The following is a 17517-nucleotide window of genomic DNA, read 5'->3' as shown; positions in this document are numbered from 1 at the left end:
TACCGAAAAGATGGTTTCCTGAGGCAGTCGCTGGGGATGATGCAACCACTGTGGTCAAAGCGTGGCCTTTCAGTAAATTGTCTCAACCAGCACCTGGAGGACTGAAGCCCTATAAGTGACCAAAGGATGAAGACCCTATAAACGCCTGCCTGACCACCATTCCTTCCCTCCACTCCCCCAGCTGGCCAAGGTCCAACTCTGCTTAGATGTCTGCCCTCCTCCATGGGGTTCTAAGGACTCATCCTTGCTGGACCATGCCAATCACAGTGGTCTCATCCCCCTCACCAATCGTGGGCATAGTACAGACATGCAATGCAATTCTGGGCAAGGAGATGAGAGAGGAAATCTAGTCTGTCGTGGGGTTTCTGGAAAGAATTCTCATTGATCAAAAAAAAAAATCATAGAGACACAGGACAATGTGGTTCCTCCTTTTTCCTACTAAACAGATACTGTTTGTGCATGCAATGGCAGGAACTGGGGCAGTGATCATGAAGGCAAGAGGAAGTTGGCTGAGGCCAAGCCAACAGGCTGAAAATGGCAGAGCAGAAATTAAAAATGAAATATTGGTCCTTGGTGAAGCTTTGAGTTGCCAAATAAACCAAACCTGGAACTGACCTAGCCGAAGACTTCTAGTCCTAGCAAATAATAAATCCTATTACTGTTGAAGGCACTTCCAGTCAAGTCTTCTGTTACTTGTAGCCTGAAGCATTCTAACATATAGGGAGCCCTCTCCTCAATTCTTCCTGGATCTGGCTTATAAGGATTGCTCAGACTCAATGGCTTTGATCACATCCATCAAAAAATATGTGAAAGCATAAATACCTCTCCTAGGCAAAAAAGGAAAGAGGCACCAGCTCTCTCCCTCCCTCGCCCCAAACCCAACTACTTTAGCCAAAGGGGTGGAGAGAGGAAAGGCACAGAGCAGGAGGAAGCCCCCATGCCTGAGAATGACATACGGTTCTACTTAAATTCCTAGAGCTAAGCTGCTCTTCAGAGGACAAACTGCATCCCATAACAGATATTGGTTGGTTTTTGGCTGCCTGGCATCTGGTGGTCACCCTTCTACTGAATTGCAGTGCCTGAGTTTACTTTTGGGGAACTAAAAGATAAACTTAGATAGAGCTAAATTCTTCCTGGCTAATCAGGGTAATGCATCCTCCTGGAAACAGTAAACAGTTTAGGACTAGTGAGTTCAGCGAGACTCAGCCTTGGTCCTAGCAGACCAGGCTGCTGAGGAAGCTAAAACAGCTGGAAGCAGAGCCAACGGCTGGGGAATGACATCTTAAACTCAAGACCGGACCAGGGCTTTTCAACTACATGATCCAATAAATCTCTCATGCTCGCTCTCTCTCTCCCTCTCTCTCTTTTTCATAATCCAGTCTATTTTGGTTTTCTTCTTATATATCCAGAAAAGTCCTAATTTAGCATCCCTGTGAGGGACACTGATCCAGACACCAACCTGGGGAGTCAATTCAGCTTGCATACTTCTCAAAATTGTGTGTTAAATGCTGAAATGCGTTCATTATCTGTTAATACAGTGGATTGTGGTAGCAATGACATTGTGTTCCATAAAACCCCTTGTTTTCATCTTCTGATTGTGGAGTCTGTGTCAGTTAGGGTCCTCCAAAGAGACAGAACCAGCAGCTCTTCTCACCATGTCACCGCCTTCTGTTCCAGGAGACATCCCCAACTTCCTGGGCAGGGTTCTGGATCACCCTCCCTGACCCAGCATAGTTAGCAGCACCCTTTACACTCTCAAGAATGTCCTGATTGTGCAGTGTGTTAGAGACACAGAAGCTGAGCCCTGCTGGCTTCCCCTCACCCTGCAGAATCTCGAAAATCTGCCCTTCTTTGTTGTCCCATCCCCTAATCTCTGGCATCTCGGAAGGGAGTGCAGGAGAACTTGGCTTCAGGGTCTGGTGTTTTCTTCCTGTGTTTTTGGTTGAGTTACCTAACCTCTCTGAACATTAGTTTCCTTATCTGTAGGATGGAGATGACAACTGCGCCAACTATATGGGATTGCAGCAAGGAGGAAAGAAAGCTCCTAAAGGACTTTGAACAGTGCCTGGCCTGCAGCAGCAAGCATTCAATAAACAGGAGTCACCACAAGACCAGGATGCTGATGCTTTTCTTGCCTTCTCTCTCCTACTGACCCAGTCAGCAACTCTCTAGCCACCGTCTTCAGGATGGAACTGCCCAGAGCCTCTGTCCACAGAAGGTACCCCAGTGTGGACACCATCCCTCACACTGCCTACAGCTGAGGGAATTAAGAGGAGACGCCTCTTTGGGCTGAAACCTGGGGATGGATCCATCTCTGAATGTCCCTCGTTGGTGCATAAATAGGTCCAATGCACATTCTGCATCTCCCAGTCATCAAGATGGGGCAACTTTTTGTGTACAATGTCACTGTAGAAAAAGTCACTCATTGACTTGCTGAGGAAGCATGCATGGGACACTACACTTGGTCCTGGGAATACAGAGAGAATCAGGTCTGGCTCCCACCTTCACGAAGCCTGCACTCTTGCTGGGGAAGCAGATGGACCGAGGAACTGAAGCGGCGCCCTACCCAGTGCTTGCCTGTATCAGAAATGGGGAGTCCTGGAAACTTCTGGGCCACCTGCTGGAAGAGAGAAGCTCAACCCCAGTGAAATGCAGGATCCGCGGTGGCCATGGAGGTGAGCCCCTCAACGCTGGCTTCCTGGAGGCTGACACCCCCATGCTGCCCCTTGGGATCTGCAGTGGCCTCATGTTGAGGCCGTGCTCCCACCTGTGACTGATCCCAGCATGGAGTCCCAAAGCAGGGCTGATTTTGCTTGATGAAGGACTCTGTTGAAACCTAAAGACTGGTTTTAACTGCCTTGCATAGGGCAGAAGGCTCCCTCCAGGGCTGAGAGAAACAATGGGCCTTATCATAGGCTCCAGACCCCGTGGGTGATGTGGGTACTCAGACGTCACATGGGCTAGGCAGAACTTGGCCCTGCCATGGACTGGGTGTGTTTTAGAGCACCAGTGTCCTCATCTCTAAAGTTGGAAGAATGTGATACAAACCTCGGGGGGAGGACTAGATGACACCCCACACACACAGCACTTAGCCCCAGGTCTAGCCTTCTATGAGCTTCTTGGGGTGGTAATTTGGGCAGCTTAAAACAACAGAAATTTATTCTTTCACAGTTCTGGATGCCAGAAGCCCAAAATCAAGACATTCACAGGGCAAGCTCCCTCTGAAGATTCTAGGGGGGTGTCCTTCCATTCTTCCATCTGTTCCTGGTGCCCAGGTATCCCTGTGTGTGTGTCTGCATCACGCTCCTCTCCTCACATGGCTTTCTCTTCTTTCTATCTCAAATCTCCCTCTGCCTTTTTCCTAGAATGACACCTGCCATTGGATTTGGGGCCCACTCAGGATAATGTTATCTCAAGGTCTTTAACTTGATTACATCTGCAAAGACGTAATTTGTATTTTTTTCCAAATAAGATCACCTTCACAGGTTCAGAGGATCAGGACGTGGACATGTGTTTTGCAGAGGCACCATGCAACCCACTAGAAGCACTGGAAGCTCTCAGAAGTGCGAGCCCTGGTGACAGTGGCTGGTGTGTTACCAGTTCTCTGTCTCTGTCCCCATCTCCCTAATTCTAGGGAGAAACTTCATTTACTCGGCAAACTATAGGACTCCCTCGACCTAGCTGAGGTCTCTCCTGCAAAGAAAGTCAAAAGTCTTAAGAATAAAGCCATATAAATGTACAGATATGGAAAACAGGTGTTGGTGATTTTGGTTTTTTTTTTTTTTTTTTTTTTTAACTCATAGGGAAAAGAGTCAGATGAACTAGAGGAACAAACTTTCATCGGGACTGACAGACATGGATTCCAGGCAGGGCTTGCTTGGTTTTTATCTAAGCAGAACCCAACGCTTTCTGACCACAGTCTCTTGGACCTCTGGGGCTCAAGCCACCATCTCTCTTCCCTGAATCACTGTGGTTGTCTCTTAACTGGTTCTCTGCTGTGTTCTTTTCTCCAGAATCCTCAATGGCTCCCCATTTCACTCAGAGTTAAAAACAAAACGCCCACCAAGGCCCAAGGGGCCTGACCTGTTTCTCTCCCACTCCCTCTCTGAACTCGTCTTCTTTCCTAGCTTGCCCCTGGTTCACTTTATTCCAGCCAATGGTCCCATGTTCTTCCTCACACCCCCACTACAGTGGCACCTCAGGGCCCCCACCTACAGTGGCAGACACCTCCGCCTGGCAGGCCCGTCCTCCAGAATCCAGGCAGCTGCCCCCTCATCTCTGCAGGTCTTTGCTCTGATACCCTCTTCTCATCAAGGCCTTCCCTGATGTCCTGCTAAAAATGCACCTCCTGTTTCAGCCCCCCTCACCCTCTGTACCCCTCATGCTGTCCTCCCTGTCACGTACCTTCTAACTTACTCTACATGGGCCTGTTGATTATGTTAACAATCTCTTCCTCCCACAAGAACACAAACTCCTCGGGGGCAGAGCTGCCTGTCTCTTTTACCCCCCTGCGTCACTGGAGCACTGACATGCCTGGCAGAGACGGCACACCCCCTTACTTGTTTGCTAGAAAGGAGGGAGGAAAAGACAGTTGTTCAGGGATGGACTTTCTGGTGGAAGAGGAAAAGAGAAAATAAACACGTAGGCAAACAAGAAAATCTAGGAGCGTGCCAAGTGCAATGAACACAACAACATGGGGTGAGGCCACTCTAGCACAAGTGGCCGAGGAGTGACGCTCTGAGTAGGAGGCGGCCCATTATTAAGGGACACTTTAATAATGATCTACCAACAGACAGACAGATGTTCCTCAGCAGGAGAGAGAGTATCTTCAGTTTCAAAGTCATGGTTCTCAACTACAGGAGCAGTCACGGAGCCCATCTTACTTCATGCAGTAGAGTGAAATGCATTCAGGGAAAGCAGAACTATCTTTCCTCTCCTATTTGAGACCTTAGAGAAGAACATAATTTTGCATCTGAAGTGTCATTTGGAAGGAAGAGAGCAGAGCAGACAACTCTTGGAATGAGTTTCTTTTCATGTTATAAAATATGAGGCTGAAACATGAACGTCTCTGAAAGACAAAGTCATAACTGAGTTTCCTCTCTGTGCTGGAGGAAAAGGGGAAGGTTCAGGAAGGGCTCGGGGTAGGACCCGCTGTTAATTCCGCAACAGGAGCCATCCTAGAAATGGTCCTGCAGGAGCTGAAGATGGGGTTTCGGACTCTGCTTTCCCTCTGACTCACAGGAAACTCTCCAGGGTGGGAGAAACTGTCAGCTGCTTATGCATGGTTAAATTCAAGGAAGCTGGAAGAAGCTACGAGTCTAGCAGCATTACGGGAAAGAAAAAGACTTGTAAGTGATGCTATTAGTGAGCCATTTTACCTTCTAGCCGGTGAAGACAAATGAAGGATTTAACAAAAAAGTTAACTGACCAGGAAGTTTACAGACCAGTTAATCCCCCACAGCTAAAGTTATGTGCCAGATGTGGTTCGAAGAGCTTAATATGAGTTACCTTATTTAATCCCTACCCCAAACTTTACAAAGCAGTTGTTGACATTCTCCTCATTTTGCAGCACAGAGAAGCTCAAAGAGGTCAAGTAACTTGCCTGAGGTCACACAGCTGAGGACAGGGATAAATGAACAACACATTAGTATCTCCAACACTGAGTTTTTCCTCATCATTTGTGACTCTAAAGGATCTCTTCAAACACAAGAAAGCAGGATATCAAGATAAGAAAGTGGCAGACACCTCCCAGGCCAGGAGGAATGGGAAAAGGCCTTAAATCATGACTTGATTCTTCTACTGGCTGGATCCCTTTCTGAAAGTCCAGCTCCACTGCAGATATCTACTGCGCATCTGCTGTGGAGAAGCAGGCAGTGGAAAGAGATCCAGAGCCCACCACCCAATTTTGAGCCCTGACTCTGCCTCTTACTAGCCATGTGGCCTTAGACTGGTTACAGACTTCCAAAGCCTCCAGTTCCTCATCTCGGAAATGGGAAGTTTCACTTGGCCTGCTTCACGGGGTCCCTGTGAGAATTAAGTGAGTTATTTCATATCAAAGGCTTAGGACAGTGCCTGGCACATGTCAAATTCTCAATTGGCTTTATCTCTTGTTTTGTTTTTTTATTATTATTTACATATGCAATTTTTAGATTGTATTGCTGTGGGCCTAACACTGTCATTTACCAAAGCCCCTGCCCACAAATGTCTTATTCCAGCACCTCTTCATTGTGTTATCTTCCATTTATATCATATTTCAACAGTAGTAATAGCTACTGTCAGCTGAGCACTTTTCATGTACTTTTCATTGTTGTAAATTCTTGCAGCATCACCGCACCCTGTGAGGTGGGAACCCCGCTAGTCCCATTTTTCAGATGAGAGAACTGAAGCCCAGAAATCAGAAGTAGCTCACCCTAGGTCACGTGGCTAAGACGTGGAAGAGGGGGATTCAGACCCAGGTGCCAGCATCCAGATCCTCTCCAGCTCAGCCCCACAGTTAGAGCTGCCTACGAGTATGGCCCAATGGCTTCAGATTCAGAGCTGATATCAAGTCAAAAGCAGGAGCGTGATTCTTTCTGCTTCTTTTCAAGGCAGGGCCAGACTCGTAGGTGTCCCTGCTTTGTCTCTGAAGGTACGGTTTCCCTGTTTCATCCTTGCCTCCTCTGTCCCCTGTGCAGGGACAGCAGGCCTGTGGCGGGCTGACCCCTTAGCTCCCATATGGTGACCAGCCTCTCAGGACAGGCAAGAAAAGTATCCCAGAGTGCAGGAGGAAAGGAGAAAGAAAACAGATGGGAAAGTGAGTAATGAAATCAGCATATCTCATACAGCTGCGGGATGGCCAAGAATGAAGTTTGAACTCATATATATGATGGGCATGTACTTCCAATAAATTGTCCACTAAAGCTGTTTGGAGTATAAATGCAAAACAAAACACACACACACACACACACTTCTGTTTCATTTTTCTGGAATTCATACAATTCTTCCAAAAACAACCCACTACAGAATTTCAGGTTTAAGTGCTTTTTATGTCAGGGCCAGCTCTGCCACAAGTTAAGAGTCAATTTGTTTGCATTTCAGAGCAGGCGTGCCCAATGTCTTCCTATATTTTAAACAGATAACGTTCTTGTAATTTGAAAGCACTTAGATAGAAGGCTGGTTCTGTCCCTCTTTAAAAAATTATGTTTTCTGTTATAGCAGTTGTTGAGATGAAAAAGAAATACTGTATCTTTAAATGAGGAGGAGCTGAATCGAGAAGCTTGGGCAGTAAAAAGGCTAATGCGCTGTGGAAGGGAAGGAGTTTAATCTAATTTAGTTGGAGGGTGTCTGTCTGCGGTGTTGTTTTTTGGAGTGTGGGAATGGAGGAGAGAAGCTGCCCCCTTGAATGGTCCCTCCTGCGCCAGAAGCAGTAGGGAGCCCCGTTGACGCCAGCGATCCAAAGCCCAGCCTTGAAAGAGGATTAAAGAAATGCTCTGATTTGCAATTCACACTAATGCACCCTGTGGAACCTTTGGTAATATTTCAAACCACATTTCAAGGGAAGTGGCCTTAAAATAGCTGCCTAAATTGTATTGGAGCAACATTGGACACTCCACTCACCCCTTTTATGATGTGGGTGCTTTTTGTTTGTTTCCCATCCCCACCCCCAACATCACACAACTAGTGTTTTTAGGTGTAATTAAAACTTTTGTGCCTGTTGAATTTCCTGCAACCTGCATTGCCTTTCTGGTGGTACAGCGTGTTTTCTTTACTAAGTATCACTTCAGATGACTAAAGGTGTTTTTCAATGGAGGGAAAATATGGGGGGCAGAAGGAGCATGCCTTCTTGGTCAGAAAATATGTGTTTCCCTGCGTGTTTTATATCTGATAATAAGTTTCTGCAGAAACTTAATACTCAATGAGGTCAGGGAAAATGAAGTCTATTCACATCAAACTCCTCAGCATTCCAGGCAATTATTAGTAAATAGATCACTTTTCATTCTTACTTGAAGGTAGAATTGGAAAAGTATACCTGACTAAATACAAATACTGATAACATTAGAAGGTAAGAGAAGAAACACAGAATCATTTAACTGGATCACCAAACTTGAATGGGCCAGGTGAGATCATTCAAGTGGGAGCTACTGAAAAAGTATTAAGATAGCCTAAACCATGTTTTATCCTACAATTTACTGACACAATTTTACTTTTTTCTGTAAGCTTTGCTCATATTCCACAAGTTTACGCTTGCAATTAGCTTGTAACATGCTAAGCTTATGGTTTAATTTCTTTTTATTGCTGAAAGTCTCAGTACTTTTTATCTTAAAGAGATTATTTGGGTTTTCTCTAATCCCATTTCAGAAAACCTCGCACAGTGCTTATAATTTCCATTGACTATAACATAATAAGAAAAGATACAACTTTGATTTTTAGCAATATCCGTGTCAAAGTACTTTATACTTTTGACTTTGCTAGTTTAAATGGAATGAAACTGGGCCTCTCTTCCAATTCCCTTCCACCTCTAAAAATATTTAGTTCTGGTTCAAAATACTGCCTGACTGTTGAAATATTCCCTTTCAAAAACCTTATACTTTCCCTAGTGAACATTTGCAAGAACTTGAAGGTAGATAACGTTTAAGGATAGCTCTCCGATATATTTTTAGGTGATTGGGGTAAAAAATATTCCTTGTCCCTGGATGTTATTTGAAATCATGTTTAATTATAAAGTTTCATTAAAAACCTTTGCTCAAAATTTTAGAGGCCTAATAAGATTTCCATTAATTTAAACATATCACTATTCCCACGACATCCCCAAATGCTTTCTTTTCCTTCTTTCATCCATGGTTAAATATGTAAATAAAATGTCTAAAGTCATTCTTCAAAGAAGACAAAAGAAAAAAGAGCTGAGGGGAAAGACAGCCATAAAATTCCTCCCAATTCTCCATAACATTTGCCAGAGGGGGGCCAGTTTCAGCCAGAGCTGAGCAGCAGGGGACCCCGGCTGCTCCTTAGAAACCCTCATCTCAAATCCCACACACAGGAAAAAAAAATAAAATAAAATATCTTTTCAGCTGGAGCCATCAAAAGACCCTTTTCATTTATTAGTTACAGAGTTATCTTCCAGTTGCTGATTTCTCAGAGCCCTCATTTTTCTATAATAATGTCTATTTGTTGGTTTCCATCTTAGCTGGGCAGAGAGGAACACTTCTGCAGACATTTTTATAAAAAAAAAAAAAAAAGAGAGAGAGAGAAAAAAAAGCAATCTGAAGTGGTTATAGCTAAAATAATGGGTCTGAACAGGGCTGAATTAAAATAGCACATAAAAGATCAATTAGGAGGCACTTTCTCAGATAGCTCACACTCAGCGCCGGATGTTGAGCTCTCCCTTACTCTTTCACATCACATCTGTATTTCCAATAGTGTTTGAGGGAGAGAAACAAAAAAAAAAAAAAAAAAGGAAAATGGTGCCCATGAAGAACCTTTGCAAGGAAAATTCTAAAAAAGCCACGTGATGCCCGCTAAATTTTTTAACTTAAAGGTTTGAAAATAACTCACGAGACTAATAACAATAATAATAATACAAAAACCTATCATACTAAAAATGGCAGTCTTTTAAAAAATGCAATTTTTCACTCGGAAAATAAGAGTGGAAGTTGTGGTTCTAACTGCACTAGCTCCCACCTTCTTTTCTACTTTCTCCCTCACCCCATCTTCCTCCCAGTAAGACCCAGGGTACCCAGATTCAAGGATTCAGGGATGGACACACGATCCTGCCTATTAATACTGGGATCCCAAGTAAGTCACAGCCTCAGGTTTCTCCGTAAATGCCTGATGAATGAATGAATGAATGAATGAATGAATGAATGAATGAATGAATGAATGAATGAATGAATGAATGATGTGAGATCTCCCGAGTTTCTTAGAGATGTAAAGCTGTACGGCTTGTTTTAATTAAAAGCCAATACTGTCAGAGGAAGTGCCCCACTTCTGCACTGCTCACAGAAAGCTCGTCAGGCAGAACGGGTGCCTGGCCATCCCTTACTCCTTACAGGGCGCCTCCTGGAGATGGCCGGCCAACTCCGCAGCGTCCTCCGCTGCGGGAAACCCGTCCAGCTCCTCCCGAGCCCGGTGGAGACGGGAACACGGAAAAGCCCCATCGCGGATTCCCCAGCAGTGTCTGCACACACGCCAGCCACACTGCTCTCGGTGTCCACCTCGGGGTGCGCAGGGCCCGCTCCTCTGACCTCGCTTCCCGCGGGGGTAAAGTCCTCCAGCTGCCCCCTCTAGAGGCAGCGGGAGATTGAATACGTGATCCTGGGAGTTTCAGAAGACCTTAAAAAGATCCCGACCTCCAGGGCGTCTAGGAGGAGAGAGCCGGCCACCTCCTAGGGGTGCTGTTTATTTAAAGGGTTACTACAGGATGCAGCACCTTACACACTCTTGGGAACGGTGAGGCTTCCACCGCGCACGCCTCTTGCGGGGGAAGGGAAATGGGGGTGGGGGGGAGCGTTGTGTCCTAAATTACCTTATCACAAACGGGCCCAAATCCAAGGGGCGGGAGCTAGAAGGATGAGTCCAGGACACTCCTTCTCCACTTTTGATGAAAACCGAGTGGCGTGAGAGCCTCCTCCCCCCCGCCCCCGGGAGTCGGGGTCCCTTGGCCAGCGCTGACGCAGCGTTAGACCACGTCCCACCCCACCCCACCCCATTCCCAATCCCGTGTTTACGACTTTACCAGGCTATAGCGGAGGAGGGCACTGGCCGGGCATATCACTCTCCAAATAATATAAATACCCGACGAGCGAATGACTTCCTATAATAAATAAACTCAACCGCCTAGAAGAAATCACCAGCCCTGTCTGGCGCGAGGCCCCTGGAGTCTGCGGCTTTGGTGGGGCGGGGGTCACCGTGATACAAGCCAAGCCCCCACTTCCCGGGGTGGGGGGAGGGAGCGTTAAAAGTCCCGGGAAGCTCCCCTCCGCTCGCCCCTCCCCGCCTTCTTTGAGGAGACATCGGATGAGCGGCCCTAAAATCTGATTCCCAGAGCCCTTACCCCTCCTCCTTAGCTCATTTCTTTGAAATTTCAAAGAAAACCCCTCCCGAGAGCCAGAGCCAGAGCCCGGGATGGTAGGTCCCCAGCCTCGGGAAGATGCGGGCAGGTTTACAAGCGAAGGGGCCACTTTATGGCCAAGGCTATAAAACGCAAATCCCACCTCCCTTTGAAAGCGCCCTCCGCCCTGGACCCACCATAAAAATAAGGGAAGATGCGTCCCCAGCCTCCTGCCACGGCCCCCCTCCCCTTCTCCGGCTAGTCCCCGAACTTTCCGTAACCTTGGCGTCCTTGGGGTGCCGGGTATAATCCCGGGGATCCCCCAGGAAAGTGGGCGCAGACGGAGAGGGCAATGAGAGGCAAAGTTGGAGGCCGGCCAGAGAGAACCGCACGCAGCCCTCCCCGTCTGTCCTGCCCGCCCCCTTCGCCAGGTGGGGTGTCCCGGGCCGGGTGGGCGACGCGGGCGGGACGCGCCGCTGCGCCCCCCGCGGGCCCGGCGGCGGGCAGGGGCCTTGGCCCCCGCGGGGCCCGGGAGGAGGCGGCGGGTCGGCGGGGAGGAGGCCGCCCGGGGCCGCTCGGCTTTCTCATGCAAAGGAGCGGCGGAGGCGGGGCGGGCGGCCCGGGGGCGGGGCCTGTCACCGCTCGGCTTTTTTTTTCCCCCTTTGCCTTTTTGCGAGTCTTCTCATCCCGGGACGCAAACCTCGAAACAGCTGCCGGCTGGGCCCGGCCGAGGCCGGCGCAGGAAGGGAGGAGCCGCCGGGGCCGCGGTGGCGCCGCGAGCTGGCCCGGCCACCGTGTGCCCGCGCCGCCGGCCCTCTCCGGACGCGCCACCTGGGCGCCCCAAGAAGAGGCGAAAGTTTGCCGCGGCAGTGAGTTGAAGCCCGCGCCGGGCCGCTGCACCGAGAGCTCCGGGGGCTTCTCTCGCTTCCCGGTATTGTCTGCAAACTTTGCTCCTCTCCCCGGCGGCCCCCAACTCGGCGGAGACCAGGCGCGGAGAACAGAGCCGGGGGGCGCTGTACGCAGTGCTCAGACCAGGCTGAGCGAGCATGGGCGGGGGCCGGAGCAGGGGCTGGGAGCCCGGGCCAGCAGCCCGCGCCCGGGAGCGGCGGCTCTGAGGGGCGCGGACCTCCCCGCGAGGGCACCTCCGACGCCACCATGCAGCTCCCGGGCCCCCGCCTGTGGCTGGTCCTGCAGGTGATGGGATCCTGCGCCGCCATCAGCTCCATGGACATGGAACGTCCGGGCGACGGCAAGTGCCAGCCCATCGAGATCCCGATGTGCAAGGACATCGGCTACAACATGACTCGCATGCCCAACCTGATGGGCCACGAGAACCAGCGTGAGGCCGCCATCCAGCTGCACGAATTCGCGCCGCTGGTGGAGTACGGCTGCCACGGCCACCTCCGTTTCTTCCTGTGCTCGCTGTACGCTCCCATGTGCACCGAGCAAGTCTCCACCCCCATCCCTGCCTGCCGGGTCATGTGCGAGCAGGCCCGGCTCAAGTGCTCCCCGATCATGGAGCAGTTCAACTTCAAGTGGCCCGACTCCCTGGACTGCAGCAAACTCCCCAACAAAAATGACCCCAACTACCTATGCATGGAGGCGCCCAACAACGGCTCAGACGAGCCCACCCGGGGCTCTGGCATGTTCCCGCCGCTCTTCAGGCCGCAGCGGCCCCACAGCGCGCAGGAGCACCAGCTGAAGGACGGGGGGCCCGCGCGCACGGGCTGCGACAACCCGGGCAAATTCCACCACGTGGAGAAGAGCGCGTCTTGCGCGCCGCTCTGCACGCCCGGCGTGGACGTGTACTGGAGCCAGGACGACAAGGGCTTCGCGGTGGTCTGGCTGGCCATCTGGTCCGTACTGTGCTTCTTCTCCAGCGCCTTCACTGTGCTCACCTTCCTCATCGACCCGACCCGCTTCAGGTACCCCGAGCGCCCCATAATCTTCCTTTCCATGTGCTATTGCGTCTACTCGGTCGGCTACATCATCCGCCTCTTTGCGGGCGCCGAGAGCATCGCCTGCGACCGCGACAGCGGGCAGCTCTATGTCATCCAGGAGGGCTTGGAGAGCACCGGCTGCACCCTCGTCTTCCTGGTCCTCTACTACTTCGGAATGGCCAGCTCGTTGTGGTGGGTGGTACTCACCCTCACCTGGTTTCTGGCCGCCGGCAAGAAGTGGGGTCACGAGGCCATCGAGGCCAACAGCAGCTATTTCCACTTGGCGGCCTGGGCCATCCCCGCTGTGAAGACAATACTCATCCTGGTGATGCGCAGGGTCGCGGGGGACGAGCTCACCGGCGTCTGCTATGTGGGCAGCATGGACGTCAACGCCCTCACCGGCTTCGTCCTCATCCCCCTGGCCTGCTATCTCATCGTCGGCACGTCCTTCATTCTCTCGGGCTTTGTGGCCCTTTTCCACATCCGGAGGGTGATGAAAACGGGCGGGGAGAATACGGACAAGCTGGAGAAGCTCATGGTGAGAATCGGGGTCTTCTCGGTGCTCTACACCGTGCCGGCCACCTGTGTGATCGCCTGTTACTTTTACGAACGCCTCAACATGGATTATTGGAAAGTCCTCGCAGCGCAGCACAAGTGCAAAATGAACAACCAAACTAAAAACCTGGACTGTCTAATGACTGCCTCCATCCCCGCGGTGGAAATTTTCATGGTGAAGATTTTCATGCTGCTGGTGGTGGGTATCACCAGCGGCATGTGGATCTGGACTTCCAAAACTCTGCAGTCCTGGCAGAATGTGTGCAGTCGCAGGTTAAAGAAAAAGAGCCGGAGGAAACCGGCCAGCGTCATCACCAGCAGTGGAATTTACAAAAAAGCCCAGCATCCCCAAAAAACCCATCATGGGAAATATGAAATCCCTGCCCAGCCTCCCACCTGTGTGTGAGCATGCCCGGAGGGAGGGATACACGGCCAGTCAGAGCTAAAACTCGGTGCTTTTCTTCGTTGGTTGGCTGGTTGGTTGGTTGGTTAGTTGGTTGGTTTTTTAAAAAATAAAGGTAAAAGAAAAATAAATAAATAAAAAGTTTTTACCCTGAAATTCAGGAATGCTGTAATACACTGAAAGTAAAAATGTACTTCAAGGTTTTTGTTTTGTTTCAGTGAAGGGGAGCTCCTCAGTTAAGTAGACTCTTGTGTAACTAATTTGTGGTAAAGTAGTTGATTCAGCCCTCTGCAGAAAACTTTTGTTTAGAACCTTCCACAAATATACATCTGTGTATTTGAGTTGGCTTTGCTAGCCATTTACAAATAAGGAGACAGATAACTTCTTTGCAAATTAAAGAGCCTCCACTGGCTTAGCAAATGAGCCCTCCCAGGGGCCTACCCTCAGGAAGGCTGCAGTGTAAGTCAGCCACTTCTGTGCAAGCAGAGAGGAAGGGAGCTTTGACAGCTCATCACACTCCAGTGGATTGGAGTCACTTAAAATAGACTCCAGCCTCTAGCTTCACTAATGGTCTTTCTCCAAAACAGAAACCTCCACCAAACCTAACATTTGTGAATTCAAACAATGCGCAATACATTTTTTTCCTCTCTCCATGAAAATAAAAAGAGAAACGAGTATTTTGCTGTACATAAAGACAACAAAAGAAATCTCCTAACAAAAGAACTAAGAGGCCTAGCCCTCGGAAACCCTTTAGTATTACATTTTGTGGCTTTTTAATGGAAACCAAGCCAATGTTATACACGTTTGAACTGATTTGTGGAAGGAGGGGGAGTACCCAAAGGGCTTATTGACTCTTTCCATTGTTAAACAAATGATTTCCATGAATAGATCAAGAAGTGCTAGGTTGGCAAAGACAAACTTTGTCTAGTGTGTTCTCTTTAGCATGCCAGGAAAGGGGTTCCTGCCTGTGTATATTTGTAATATATGATATTTTTCATGCTCCACTATTTTATTAAAAATAAAATATGTTCTTTAGTTTGCTGCTAGTCTCTTGTGCCTTGTGAGGTTTCCCTAATCTATGTATGGAGAGAATAGAGAAAACTTTCTCTGTTTTATTAGCAAATTCTAGTTGTGCACTTTTAACTAGAGATTACTGGTCATCTATACAATAGTACAGATAGGCAGATTCCAAGGTTGATAGAATGATTCAATTTCAAGTTTTAGAGGAATTGCATGCAGTCAAGGTGCAAAGTTGGAAATAGTTTCTGTGATGGTTGGTAGCTAGACATGAGGGCTTAGTTGTGGCCACACTTCATCAGGGCTGCTAAAAGTGGATACACCCATGAGCCTGGATTATTAGCCTCCTGTAATATACTCCAAGAACAGAGCCTACCAACTTAGAGAATTAAATCAGTGGTGTTCAAGTGACCTGCCGGAATCAAATTGTACCTCAAGCGTACACCAGTCGGAAGTATGCTGGCTTTGCAGCAACTCTGGGCTATGGGGACATATTTACAAAACAGATGATAGATCTGGATAGGATAAATACCTGCTAAGGGTGGTGGGTCATTGAGGAGAAGTTAAGCAACTCTGGTACTCACAGTACTCAAACTCTTCTCTGATGTTTGCTGTTAGAGCATTGTAGCTGTAAAAATCTGGACTAGGCCCAAGTTCTGCTGCTTAAAGACACAGCTAACTCAAGCTCTAACCAGAAGAACCCAAGGGCATAGTTCAGTTCAGTGCTATGGAGGTGCGGCGTCTATAGAATAAACCAAGATCTCCATGGGGGCAGACTATCTCCAAGCTACAACTTGAACAAGGAGCTTATAAGAAATTTGGGCATTTATTTAGTGCTTACTGAAGATGGACAGAAGTCTGAAGTCAGTACTATCTGTTTTCTGAAGAGGGTATTTAGGAATGAAGCCTGGTCAACATTAGACCACCCTCACATCAACAACAGCAGGGCTGGGTAAACAACACCCCCTGGTTTGAAGGGCCTGCTTGGCTGCATGTGAATGCCTGTGGCATGCAAGAGCAGGTAGGTTGGGTGGTTTGAGATCAAGCTCAAGAAACTAAAACACCAGCTAGGTAGATAAAGTAAATTAAGGTAAAATCCAGAATCGCTTTCAGTGCATTAAGAATGAAAAAGGATTTTTAAAATGCCCACAAATAAAAACCCATTTGTTAGTTGTTCTCGCCCACCCTCCAAAATGACTATATATAATTATTTATGTATGTGTGCATGTTTGTTTTTAATGTTCCCTTTGTGTGACTCTTAGGGAAAATAAAAATAATATGTTTGGAACAGAGCTTTCTAGAACTGCAGAAAGATAACATTTGTCAGAGCAATGCTGTGAGTGTCAAGGCTGGATATGACTCCAAAGACATTCGGTTCTAAAGTTACAGGACTCATCAGCTACTTTGTGTCTGCCCATGTTCAGGTGTGTAGGCTCTAAAATTTGGTCCCAAGGAAAAACATGTTCAATGACATACATAAGAGTCTTTGTTGTTGCTTTGCCCTGAATGTGTTTCAGTGTGGACCCACCCCAGAAACCACGGCGATCTTGTTTACAAATGTCAGGGGTTTTAATTTGCAATTGGGCTAGGTGCAGCTGCTGGGTCTACCAGTGAGTGGTCAGTAAAAGTTGCAGCTGAAGAGCTTCCAGCTCACTTCTCCCTCTGAGCTAAGCTGAAATCTCACCCTAGACCAGTTATAGAGAATATTAGGAAAAACATCAAGGCTTACAAGTTAGAAAGCTGAAAGAAAACCACGCTGCTCGTCCTTGAATTCTCTGTATGACTCCTGTATGTTGTACAAGAAGTACTCTGGTACTCAAGGCAGGATTCCAGAGGAATCATTGGTTGCTTTCATTTGGAGATTTCTCAGCATCAGAGCTGCATGGCCTTAGCTCCAGAAACATGGCAACCTGTTTTGGGTGGCAGGTCTGAATGGTGAAGTCATAGAAGAAACCCAAAGAAGGTGACTGTCCAAGGTCGCACTGTCACCCACACCCATTCATTCCTCCATTCTTTTCCTTATTCTCTCACCCAGTTACAGCTACTCCCTGCCTCCTTGTGCTGGGTAGGGCCAAGGAAGCAAAGAAACAGCACTTGGTCTGCGGCTTTGGGGAGGGGGGGGTCACAGCCTGGTGAAGGAGACCTGCATGGCACATCTCATATGTACTTCTGTTACATGTCAAGGGAGGCTTCCCAAAGATGGAAGTATTTCCACTGTGCCTTGAGATGCATACAGGGCAGAAGACTCAACATGCTTAATTTCATGGCAAAGGGAAGTTGCAGGGTGACTTGGACAGCTGGGGCAGAAGTTATGAGCAGAGAATAGAAAACTCCATGGGAACCTACACTGGGTCTGGCTCATGACCCCTGCATATGCCCATCATGTGGCAGAGTGCCTTGGATGTAGTAATAACAACTACAATAATAGCAACCACGGTGATAATAGTCATCTCCACAGCACAGCCTTCAGAGCTCTTACTGTGTGCTAAGTGCTTTATAGTATGACCTCACTGAATTATCACTGCAACCCATTCAGGGAGGTACTTTATCAGCCCCACTCTACATATGAATACCCT

General features: G+C 48.3%; 1 protein-coding gene across 1 annotated transcript; it reads left to right on the top strand.

Moving 5' to 3' along the window:
* Positions 1-11912: 11912 nt before the first annotated feature.
* FZD10 (frizzled class receptor 10) lies at positions 11913-14970 on the top strand. The gene has a single exon (XM_063086692.1). The coding sequence runs from the start codon at positions 12182-12184 to the stop codon at positions 13925-13927; it is 1746 nt and encodes a 581-aa protein (XP_062942762.1). The 5' UTR covers positions 11913-12181; the 3' UTR covers positions 13928-14970.
* Positions 14971-17517: the final 2547 nt, after the last annotated feature.

Source organism: Cynocephalus volans, chromosome 2 (assembly GCF_027409185.1).
Source record: "Cynocephalus volans isolate mCynVol1 chromosome 2, mCynVol1.pri, whole genome shotgun sequence".
Taxonomy (NCBI): domain Eukaryota; kingdom Metazoa; phylum Chordata; class Mammalia; order Dermoptera; family Cynocephalidae; genus Cynocephalus; species Cynocephalus volans.
This window is presented reverse-complemented; position numbering and strand designations above follow the sequence as displayed.